The sequence below is a fragment of the Centruroides sculpturatus genome, unplaced genomic scaffold, assembly GCF_000671375.1.
Source record: "Centruroides sculpturatus isolate CEXI.00-Female unplaced genomic scaffold, Cexi_2.0 scaffold166, whole genome shotgun sequence".
Taxonomy (NCBI): Eukaryota; Metazoa; Arthropoda; class Arachnida; order Scorpiones; family Buthidae; genus Centruroides; species Centruroides sculpturatus.
In genome coordinates this window covers 810,007-823,128 of record NW_019384423.1, presented here as the reverse complement: position 1 = coordinate 823,128, position 13,122 = coordinate 810,007, and the positions used below count along the sequence as shown (strand labels likewise).

The window sequence follows — 13,122 nt, the reverse complement described above, 5'->3', positions numbered from 1 at the left end:
ACTGATCCAACAATAGTAATATCTCATCACTAGACTACAAATATAATTTTAATTAAATGCTTAATGTGCGAAAAAAAGAAGAAAAAGTGAACACAGCCTTTGAGTTTCTGTGGTCACTTCACATTACATTAAAAATATTAAATAATTTTTGGATTAAAATCGTCTATTTCTTTACAATGTTATTCATAAATGCTTAAATAATCGTTATTTTAATAAAATAAATTATAATTTTAACCCCAAACACAAAAATATGAAGACGTTTAAGCCGATCGTGTACTCACCTCGCTACACGTAGCGAACGCTATTATCGATGGTCCAGAATTGCGAGATGGCGGCGCTCAACCGTTCCCCGTACACGTTTTGGGCTAAATACGTGCGCCTCAACCTCTCTAATATTTGCAATGCTACCTATTTAGATGTTAGGTGAAATACAGTAACACCCGCACACAACGGGCGGAATCTTTCGGTTCTCGGGAACCTAGAACCGAATACGAACACGTCTGGCCGCCACTCTTTCCACCCAGTCGTCCCATCGTAAACCTGGCCGAATCCTTAAAATTAATTAATTAAAGGTGCACAATCTTAGTTAACGCTTTCGTCTCAATAGTACAAATGGCAATCTTGTCGTTTCTACTTTCGAGACGATGACATAAACTAATATTTACCAAAAGATCTAATGTGTATGTTTAAATTTTTCGTCTGGACGAGAACCAGACTGAAACAATATTTCGACATTGTGAAGATATTCGTCGATTACTGAAAAAATTATTAAATGTGGCTGTTGCGGGAACCTGGCAAATTTTTCCGATTTAAGGTGTAGGACCATACATTATTGTTGTGCCCGTATCTACTACTAACGATTAAACGGGTGGATTTCCCGAGCAAAACGAACTTCGGAGCAGCCACTCTCAAACTACCGAGGCCCATCAGTGGTCGAGTAGACGCCACCGAACACCGGTATTGTTCGCCGCTCGCGTGGTCAAGTGTTGTTTAACCACGTGGCCTTTTTTGGGTTTTATCCACGTATCTAATATCTAAATAGGAACCAATTTCCTATAGAAAGTCCTTCCGAGAGGCATCTCTTATTGGCAGACGGTCCGGACGTCACGTTGCCTTATCCCATTAATCCCACAACTGAATTCATACAAGCGCCCTTAAGGAGCTAATAGTATAAGGCAATCGGTTGTTCTTATACTTTACGAGAGGAAAATAAATTCATAAATAGAACAAAGCATGGAAAGTTTTCCACGTGCATTGACAACTTTCATTAAAATTTGACAATTGACTCGACAATTAACGGCTGTCTGACCCAAAAACGATTAAATTTGCAGAATTAAAATTTTAACTTTAACGAATAGTTTATAATTCCAAATTTTCCTTAAATATTCTTTAAATATACACCAGAATGCGATTAAAATATATGATTATCGTCTTACTCGGAAGTGATACTTTCTTTTAGTGGAGTCCATCGTTGTCACTTTATCTTTTAAATGATATAAATTCAGACTGGTTTGAAATTAGGCCAATTCGTCTTGTTTAGTTGATGATAAATTATAATATAAACACATAAATTAAATTAATGGATGCACAGAAAGTAAACATTTGCGTACTCTTATCGAGAGAATTATTCTTTTGTTTAATTTGAATTCGTGTATTTAGATAGCGCTTAAAAATGATTGAGGATTCTCACCTATTAATAAATGTGTGCGTATAAACGTTATATTTTCTTAAAAAATAGTTTATATTCATTAATAGGTATATTTTTATGGAAATAAATGCGCATTACCGATCTGAGGATCTCCGTGATTTTTCCGTATTCAATTTTATAATAAAATGATCATTTCTGAGCATCCATTAAGACTATCTTTGTGTTTATATTATCTTTTATCGTCAACTAAACAATTTTAAGTTTGACTGAAAATATATCATTTAAAACATATAAAGATGGAGTCTACCGAAAGAAGGAATATGGCGACGATCATATTTTTTATCGCATTGTGATGTATATTTTAAGCAATATTTAAGAAAAAGATAAATTTATAGAAAATGCGTTAAAATTAAAAATATATTTTCTATTTTAACTCTGCAAATTTTATCGTTTTTGGGTCAGGCAGCCGTTTATTGTCGAGTCAATTGTCAAATTTTAATGAAAGTCGTCAATGCATGCGGAAAACTTTTCGTGTTTTGTTTTATTTATGAATTTATTTTCCTCTCGTAAAATTAAGTATAAGAACAACCAATTGTCTTGTGTGATTGTATGAATGAAATTGTAAGATTAATGAAAAAAGGAAAGGCCGTTTGCCAAAAAGAGATGCCTCCCGGGAAGAATTTCCATGGGAAATTGGCGCTTGTTTAGATGTTAGGCACCCGACGAAAACCCCGAAAACTCCATTTGGCCATCGGACGGTCGAAAAACTCCCGCAATTTTTCGCGGGTGGTCCGTCCCGGTGTGTCGGATCCCGTCCTTCGCCTCCTCGACATTGCGGGCTTTTTATTTACGTGTCTAATAGCTAAGTAAGGGCCAGATTCTCGTAAAAATTCCCCGTCAAAAATTAAAAATCCACGAAGATCCTTATATATACATATGTATTATAGAATGTGTGTGCGTACCTGTATATAAACATTATATTTTATAAAAAATAATTTATGTTGTCAAATATATTTGTACGGAAATAAATGCACATTAATGATTTAAACATCTCCACGATTCCAACGTGTTCAATTTTATAATAAAATTGTCATTTTTTAAGTGAAATTTGTCTCTTGCAAGAAAACTTGCAATTTTCCTAGTTTCCTTCACTCGCTTAACACCTATATGCGTGCCAATTTACTATACTTGGCAGATTACATTGCCTTATCCCGTTAAACCTACAATTCCATTCATAGAATGACTTACAAGGAGCAAATTAAACGAGACGGTCGATTACAGATATACGTAATTTTAGGAGAAGAAAATAAAATGTTAAATAAATTTGTAAATAGAACAAAATATGGCAGGTCATCCACGTGCGTTAACAAACTTTAATTTAAATTTGACAAGTCAGTTGGGACGTAACAGATGCGCGACCCAAAACGATCAAATTTGGAAAGAAATATATTTTTAATTATAATAAATTTGTGTTAATTATATTTATATATCTTAATAATAATAAAATAAATATAAGAATGCGATTTATAAAGGAGATTAGAGCCATAGAAGTGAGATTTCTTCTTCCACGAGACTCGCCATCATTATTTTAAATGTGTTTTAATTGGTGTAAATTCACACAAATTTAAAATTAGGTGATTTCGTTTTGTTTAATCGATGGTAAATTAGGTTAATTGATGCGCAGAGAGTAAAAAGAGGTACATTAAAATTATTACGTTAGCGTTTAAATTAAAGCTAAAATGATAATTTATTCATACTTCATAGTCTTACTAGTAGCTTAGTGTTGATGGTTAAGACTACACATTCAACCGACTATTTTGCTCTCTTCTACTTTAATTCTTCCATTTTAAGAATGTATATTACACAAGAAAATAATATATTTGTAAATTTCACTTAAAATTAACGAAGAATTAACTTAAAAATTTATTCTTTAAACAGTTATCAATACGAGTTGCCCGTAACTTAACATTGGATTAATTTAAATTAATATTGTATAAAGCTCGTTTTTTGTGGTAGATCACCCATGTATTCTGTCAAGTCTACAATGCTACGTTTAATGTTTTCTTCATCCCCATGTGTGCACCAAAAGGGCCTTTTTTCTATACGTATTATGGGTTCGGTCAGGCCTATAACGAGGACGATTAGGTGAAGAAGGAAGAGTAGTGTGGCAAATAACATTAAAATAACTGCAGCTATAGACACGTAATGCGAGACTTTTACCGACTTCTGTTATTTGTCACTGGATTAGACCTTCATATTTCTTAATGTATATTCATTAATTCGTGGAGGAAGAATCTGTTATATCTTATATGATTAATTGAGTAAGGATATACGGGCGGCTGCTAAAGTCGAGAGCCTCCCTAGAGTACAGGAAACAAGCTCCAATTTAGGTGTTAGATACGTGAATAAAACCCGAAAAACTTCACGTGGGCATCACGTTGGTGAGGGTTAAACCTAGAACCAGTGTCTGGTGGTTTTATCCATTCGGCCACTGATGAGTTCTATATATCAATGCATAGAGCCACAAGCTTAAGTTCAGCCCCGGGAATTGGACCCAATTATCTATTAAACCTGTACGAATTTACTTCTGTAGAGGAATATACATCATGCATGAAATATTTTGTTACAATTCCTATTTCTAAAGAATGTTTTAATCGTGTCTACAAAAAATTTTTAACAATTCGCTTCCGCACACTCTGATTTCTTTGTCGACGAAAGTCTTCTATTTTCTCACAAATACAGGAAGAAATATTCTGTCAGTAGACACGTTTACGGCCTCGAATCGGGTCAGTTACTGAAGTAAAATATGTAAATTTAAATTAACTTTCACGACATTGGACGTTTTCAAATTGCCACGCGCAAAATCATCGACTTTGATCGACGTCCAGCTGTCGCGCAACCAATGAAATTACGACGAATTGCACATTTCTCTTATATAAAGAAGTGCCAATTGCGTGTTGTCGGCGTACACGGGGCCAAAACCTTTAGGAAAACCAGAACGAGCCGGAACTCCACAAAGAGAAGATGAACAAGTTCCTATTTACATTCGTCGTTATCGGTAAGTAAACTTTATAGAGTATGTATTGACGTACTTTAAATGATTTTGTATAGTCCAACCCGCAAATAACGGCCACCTCCCAGCAAACGGCCATTTTTAAAATGTCTTTTTTCCTAAACTCTTTTTGCGACAAAAATGCGTATAAAGTAATCCGCAAAATCTTCCATTTTCTAACGTTCCTTCAGTGGCCGTTGGCCATATGTTTAACTGTATCAATGATAAATTTTTTTTTTCAGGAATTATTTTGTTAGAAAGTGGCGAAGGTCGATACGTGAAAATTGAAGGACGTGATCGATTCAATTTAAAACGAAGAAATTCCGAGGGAAGTCTTGCAAATGTACAAAATATAGATATTGATACAAATGCTGCCGTACTTGGTAGTCAGGGTATTTCGCCAGATAGCGTAACTGGTGATAACCCTGTTAGTGGAGCTATTAGTAATCTCGGTGGTACTTTTGGTGGTGCTGGTAATCCTCTTGGTGGTGCTGGTAATCCTCTTGGTGGTGCTGGTAATCCTCTTAGTAGTGTCATGGGAAGAGCCTCAAGAAAAGAATATATAAGCAAAAGATTGATGGAAGCACTGAGTAGATTTTATAAATAGAATGAAAGAAGGTCAGTATCACTAAACAAAAATTTCTTAATTTATTATTGAATGAAATTAATTTCTTTTTTAAATTATAAAGTAATTACTATTTACTTTCATTCGCAAGTACTGTACATATGTCTCCTTTATGCGTATTTTCCTCCAATTTGTAATTATTTTAAGAAATGTTAACTCTTGCTAAGAAAAATACAGACAGAATATTATTTAAAATAATCAAATGCTTTTGAATATTCATTTTTATTTATAATATTGTGTATTAAAATTATGTATTTTTCTTTGTAGTTAACCTATAATTGTGCACCTCAAAAGTAGAACTTCTGGTTTCACTTCTATAATATAATAAATGTTATATGTTGGATGCTTTTTAAAAATTGTAACTGCGATATTAAATTATTAATAAAGAGCTTTGGGTCGTGAAAATATTCTTTGTTTTATTCTTATTTGTACAAGTGGGCGATGCCTCTCGGGAAGTTTTATGGTAAACTGGACCCTATTTAGGACTTACTAACTTCAAGAACATCCGGAAAACCCATGTGGCCAGCCCGTTGGCCATGCGCCAATCCACCACCGACACACCAGTGATTGGTGATTTATTTTATTCATACTGACACTGTAGGCTCCATATTTGTTGCATCTTGAATTTAGAAATTAGCCCAAAATCAGATTGTTGGAGTTATGGCAACGATACACTTGGGCAATCTGCCAAGGGGTGTTTTCGCGAGAATTGCCCCTATTTATATGTTTAACACGACAAGAAAATCCGTCCACGTGGCCGTCCCGTGACCGACGGACACCGCTACCAGTGTTCGGTGACTTTATCTACTCGGTCACTGGTGACAACCGAAATTCTTTTCTAGAAAAAGCTGAAATTCGTAAAAACAATTTAATAAATTATCCTCCCCATTATATTCTTAAATTACAAACAGAGAAGACGTCAAAGAACACGTTCGTAATGTCTGACGTCTGGGATTTTGATTCTTTCTATAATTCTGATTTCCGCGTAATGTTATAAATCTGTGAAAAATCGAGTAACGTTACGCGAAAATTACATTAGGTAAGATGTATTTTATATGTAAATTGGCTAATTTTATGTTAAAAGTGAAGATATTACAGTAAAAATCGATTATCCGACTCAATTGTGGACTGGGGTTGGTCGGATAACTGAAAAAATGGATAACCGAAAAATATGAAAAAATACATTATTAGTAGTCTATAGTATATTAGTATATCCCATGTAATTAGTATATTAGTATATCGCTATTAACCTACTTCGCGTTGAATTTTCATCGACGTTAACCCAAACAAAATTTTTTTAAAATAATAATCGTCGCTATTGTATCGTTAAAAATTAGAAAATTAAGCCTCTTTTAAATACTGGCTCCCTTTCATGGTCGAGCCATGTTTCCAGCTAAAACACGTAAAAATACTATTAATTAAAGTAGCCAAAACATAGTGTGCGAACCGAGGGGGTAGAGCGAGAGCTTCTCCCCACTTACCGGCTTGGCTGTCAGAGAATGGCTATAGGAGGGCAAAAATAAGTGAGTGGGGAGGAGTCGGAAGTCGTGGCCAGGTGTCCAATTGACTACATAGGTTTAAAATAATAACACATTTACTAAACAAATAAAATAATTATACATAAAGATGAGAAAAATACAACACACGCGTATTAAAATATGACTTGATATACTATATTCTAACCTAACCTATCCAGATGCTAAAGATCGAGAGAGAGACCTCACGTTGGAGAGAGAGATAATTATGTCAAGGGTTTACCTCGTAGGGAACGCTCTCATATTATAGGGCGTAGATAAAACGCTTTGTTATCGTCGTCTTCTAAATTCGAGGTGCCCTTTGCAGGCTATGTGGAGCGATGTCCTTCTCAGGCCGTTCGGCTAAGTCAGGTTACGGTGTATGCTCCGTCGCTCCTAATCTGTAGAGTCCTTCCAGGCGGTGTTCGCTCGGAGGGTTCTTCTGTTAACCTCTCCGAGGAGTAATTCCGGCACATATGGAAAGAGTAAAAATATTCAAAGTCTTTTTACCTTGTCTAGAGCGGAAATTATGAGCTTCGTTGGAAGAGTCCGCTTCGTTGTCTCTTCCCCTACGATCGCTCTCGAGGTTTCAGATCGTTCCCCTTTTATACCCTTTAGCGTGGAAAAATCTGGGATCTCGTTGACGTCTTTCCCTCGTCATAGAAAAATTCATTACCTTATTTGGTCATTTTGTCTCCGGGTCGCTCGAACTTATGGGGGGTCACGGGAGATCGTGGTCCCTCGTCGATGACCTTGATGACTAACCTCTCTGCATCGTCATACGTTTTTCTGCAGCCTATTGGCTATTTATTTAAACGACGCAGTTATCTCGTAAGCAAGCGATCCCCTGGAGGGGGTGACCACCCCCCGCTTCGGACGACGAAAGTCACCCTCGCTTGCTACGCAGTTAGTGTGAAAATAAAAAATAGCGTCTGTATTCTCACAATAACCAAATATTGTAGCGCCACATCACTAGCGGACATTTGAATTTGCGGATTAGAACGGTCGGTTAACCGATGTGACGGTTAATCGGGCGTCGGATAATCGATGCTCTACTGTATATATATAATGACACGTAAGTTTAACTGAAACCCGTGTTTTAATTAATCGAACAAATACAAAAGAACAGAAGAGCGCAAGTCTTCGATGCTACTTCACATGGCTGAACACGGTACAAAAAGGCGCGAGAAGATCTCTGACGTCCCCTGGCAGTTGAAAAGAACACAATGTAGAATTCTCGTTCCTTGACACATCCCCTCATTTCGATATCTTTCGAGATGTCGAAATATAGCCCTATGTTTTAGATATTTATAGTACATAATATGTAAGGACTTTCTATACACTATATCCAGTCAGTCACATAACATCGAACATCTGAATTTGACAAACTTCTCTTTCCCCAAAGCTTTCGTAAAAACGTCGGCAATATTTTCGTTTGTACTGACATGTTCAATTGAAATTTCTTTGTTTCTACACAGGTGTTTGATCTAATAGTATCTTAGATCAATATGCTTATCCCTCTTTGCATTCTTAAACGTTTTCATCATAGAAATCTCACTTGTGTTGTCAATTTTGAGATTGCAGGTTTACACTTACCAAATTCTGATAAAATACCTTTATAGTTCATTAATTCTTGCTGAGATATATTCAGCCTCCACGGATGAAACAGCCACACAGTTCTATTTTCTGGAGCACCGTGCATTTCTGGATTTCCAGCATAAAAACCAATCAAATTCCGCCCACACTTTTCCTGGTTTTAGTATCTCCTCCCCAATCAGCATCACTCGTGCCTACTAGACTGTCTAAACCTTTCGTAAAACGAAGTGTAAGATACCTCGTGCAGCTTAAGTATCGAAGAATTCTTTTATCCGTTTTCCACAACTGATCTGTCGGTTTGTCTAAATATCTACTAAGATACGATACACTATACGCAATATCCTGTCTGCTTGTAACAGAAAGTACTATACATCAGACTGCACACCAATCTACGAAATAAAATGTCTTCACTCAAATTGGATTCCGTTAAATGGAAATTCGTTTTGCATAGGTGTGGCAACTTCTCGACACTGTTCCATATTAAACTCAGTTAAGATACGGGAAATTATTTTGGACTGACTGATTTTTAATTCCTTTTCATCTCTGTCAAACTGCATTCCTAAGAAGGATGATACTTCTCCCAAAGATTTGGCATTGAACTCTTTGTGCAGATCATTCATTAATTTGTCACTCTTTGCATCTTCACCTGTCATGTCAACGAAAAGAATCAAGTAGGCGCCGTTACCTACGTACAAACAAAAGTCGTACTTCGACCTACAAAAACTTAACTTTTCCATAACTTCGTTAAACTTGTCATTCCAACATTTTGATGCATTTCTCGAGCCGTACAATGCTGTATTCAATTTCAATGTCTTTTTTCGACATTTAAGCCCTTCTGGTGTACTAATGTATACATTTTTTTCTTGATATCCGTTTAGAAAGACAGTTGGAACGTCTATTTGACGCAGCTCCCAGTTATGCTGTACTGCCACGGAAAGCAAAATCCTAATTGTAGACATCCTACAGACTGGCGCATAGCTAAATTCTCTTTCTTCTTCATAAGGTACTGTACTTGCAATCCTCTTGCCATTAATCTGGCCTTCCTTGTTCCGTCTTCTTTGGTTTTAAATATTTATTTTGTATCTATAGCTGTCTGGTCTTCTGGCAAATCTACAGGTGTCCACGTTTGTGGTTTCTGATGAGAATCTAATTCTTTCTCTATAGCTTTCTTCCACTCTGGTGACTTGCGTGCTACTTGGTACGTTTTAGGCTCTTCTGTCGATAACAACAAACAATATGCAGTTTACAATTCAAAATAATTTAAATGGGAAGGTTTCTTAACGTTTCTTCTAACTTTAGAATTTTCCATTTTGTCTTCTCTTTCATCTTTCCGCTAACTGTTGTTATTGTTTCTTAGCATTCTTCCATCGTCTTCTTGTTCTTCTTCAATACTGGGTATAAATACAGTTGGAGAAACCACCCCCTCTTCTTTTTGTTTCGATCTGGCTCGTTTGTTCTCTATTTACTCCATACGGCATTCATCAAACCGTACGTCTCGTCATCTTACTATCCTCTCTTCTGTCGGAATAGTTGCCACCGCAATATCTCTCCATAACTGCACGTTTCTCTCTTGGTTAATTTATTTTGCTGTGGTAGGATGTTGTACCATGCTCGATATCCAAAAATTTTCAGCTTGCCGATATTGTTCCTTCCATGCCACAGAAGTGATGGTATCTTCTCTCTCCGAACAGCACTTGTTGAAGATCTATTTAGTTCTTAGGCTGAGTTTTTTAATGCTTCTCCCCATAACTTCTTTTGAGACTGACAGCAAATTATGCTTAATGTCAGGAACGATGAGTGCCTCAATGGTTACAGTGTGTCCCTGCAACGTTGCCTGCAATTCACCACTTTTACTTGCCTTTTAAATTTCATTATTAGCTATATAAATAGTCACTTCTGTAAGGACCCAACCGAGGTCCGAATCATGTAAATCGCGATATTCCTATGTTTAAATAATAATGATAGATTAAATATGAGAGGGAGAGAAAAATCCCATAATTTAAACAATGCGGCACAAAAATGTAGACAACGAGTCTCGGATGACGCGAACACGTGTTAAACGAACTATCAATGTCAGAGTGAAAAGTTATAAGTCAGAGACAAGTGGTCATATGCAGGTAGAACTTTGACCCCAGCGCTCATAAACAGTCAATCTAGGGAAACAATTTCTGAAAAGAGGGAAAGATCTAAGAGAGATAAATCATTGCATATGATCGTTCGAGTACCCAGATGACAGAAATCGCTACTTGCGGAGCTAAATTATGAGCGCGAATCTTGCAATTTTGCCAACAATCCCCAAGAACAATCGACAGAAAGGCGTCGAGTAGACACCTGGAATCGAACCTTTCCCGTGACCCGAGTCGGTCTCGGTTTTCTCCAAAACAAAAGAGACCAATCGGGAAGCGAGGGAGGAGACGAGGGGCCAATCAAAAGTCCGAATAGTGGATAGAAAAATTATAAAAATCGGAAAATCAAGGTCAAGAGGGCTCTCCTCCGACTCCCTGAAACGTCGCAACTAAGATTGTGGTGTGTCGTCGGCACGAACTTTGGACTCCGCCGCTTCCGACTTCATCTCGTCCGCCTTAATCAGCGAGATCATCTCATTCGCCCCGGGGCCAACCAGACGTAGACCTCCTCGTCTCTCTACATCGCCGACGAGAACTAGTGAAGGACTGTCGATTGTCGATGTAAGCATAAATGTTAACAAATAAACGGCTTTCTTGTGTAAAACACTTGTTATCATTTGCCTCCTCCGTCACAGCCCACATACAACCTTCCCTTAGGTTCATCCTGACGCGGGATTAATAGCTCCCACCTAGGAGACGGCAACCTTACACAGGTGCCGTGAAGTGGGTTTCAAGTCCCCTACTTCCCCCGAGTCGGCCATCTTACACTTCGTGATCCAATGACAAAACATTACACATAAAGGATTCTAATTCCTGTTTCACAAAATGATTACAGATTTCCGAATCCAGAACAAAAGTAATACTATTCGAATTGCTTTTTTGATTACAGATGTTTGCTGCAAACAATTAAATTTGCAAAGATGGTGAGAGCAAAATGTCTGCCGTTCATTTTGAAAGTAACTTCCAGATATACCAGTAATTTGTTATTTTCTGAAAGACGTATTTTTTTACATCTAATAACTGAGCTTTTGCAGTTCTACAATCCTTAGTTGTATCCAAATGTTTGTCGGATATTCCTTGTATTATTACTGACTGCGCCTCGGCATCCTTCACTATATATTTCTTTTTTTCAGTTTCCTCGTCCGATGGATCACTATAAATCACGTCTTTGCACTGTTCTCTTTTTAGAATAGATATAATTTTAAATTTCCAGTTTTTAAAATTATTTGCTTGTAATATAGTAGACCGTCGTTTATCCGAATCAATTGGGGACTGGGGTTGTTCGGATAACCAATTATGTACGAAAAAATATATCAATTTATCCCGTGTTGAAAAATTTCAACACGGGATAAATTAAAACCGGTTGTCAACGAAAAAAAAAAACAACTTCAAAAGGCTTTCAAAATAACCATTAATGGAAATAAAATTAAAAATGTTAACGTAATGAAATATTTAGGAGTAATGATTGATTGTAGCTTAATCTGGACTAAACATTTAGATTACATCGCAAGTAAAATAAGCAAAACAATGAATGCCATGTTAAGTATTGCTCACAAGGAGTGGGGTTTCAGTGGGAAAGCAATTACAATGCTAAATAAAGCATGCATCGAACCAGCTATTTTATATGGTGCTCAGTTTTGAGGCGAAAAAATTGACAATATTAACTTCAAACGTAAGATTCAATCCATACAACGACCGATACTCATCAGAATGTGTACAGCATATAAGACAACGTCCAACGCGGCATTGCAAGTATTAGCAGGGTGTACTCCATTATACCTAAAGGTTAAAATGCTAACATGGACATGGACATTCAACAATATACAGATTACAAAAGAAGGCCTCAACAATCTTACGAAGTATGCGGATATCGGTTGCCTCCCTAATCTGGATTATAATTTTTTACAGACCTTTGTCAATAATGGAATAATCAAAGAGAAATCTAAATACGTTCACCCAACAAATAACTACAAGGCTGATCACTGATATTAAAGCACAACCATACCCTACTAACTTTATCTTTATGGATGGTTCGAAAAACAACAGAAATGTAGGAGCATCTTTTATTCATTTTAAACATGGCAATGCAAACTTCAAACATGAAGCCGGCTTTAAACTAGCCAGCTATTGCTCTGTTCCTGATGCCGAATTGTACGCTATATTTCAATATATCTCTTACATTTACACATTGAAAGACTACAAAGGACATCTACGTATATGTACGGATAGCCAAACCTCACTTCGTCGTATCAACAGTCACTATTTTGATTGCGATATGATAAATAACATCCGGAATAAGTTGAAGAATATACACAACTATAAAATCAGCTTCGCTTGGGTTAAAGGCCACAGCGGGGTGCAGGGAAATGAAGAAGCAGATAGACTAGCGAAAAAGCATGCTAATGAGAATGGTGAGATCATCTATACTGCTCTTACCAAGAAAAACATCAAGGATCTGATTCAACAAACTGCCCTTCAGCTGTGGCAAGTGGATTGGGAAAATGGTGATACAGGAAGAATCACCTTTAAATTTTTCCCATGTATTCAACAGCGCCTTGCCA

The 13,122-nt window shown here is 36.7% G+C and overlaps 1 protein-coding gene across 1 annotated transcript in view; it reads left to right on the top strand.

The window, feature by feature from the left end:
* Positions 1–12,004: 12,004 nt before the first annotated feature.
* The window catches only part of LOC111619467, a 6,055-nt gene continuing 4,937 nt past the window's right edge, over positions 12,005–13,122 (top strand). The window contains exon 1 of the mRNA XM_023361195.1: positions 12,005–12,189. Coding sequence (XP_023216963.1) covers positions 12,005–12,189 — 185 coding nt within the window. The remainder of the gene's footprint in view (positions 12,190–13,122) is intronic.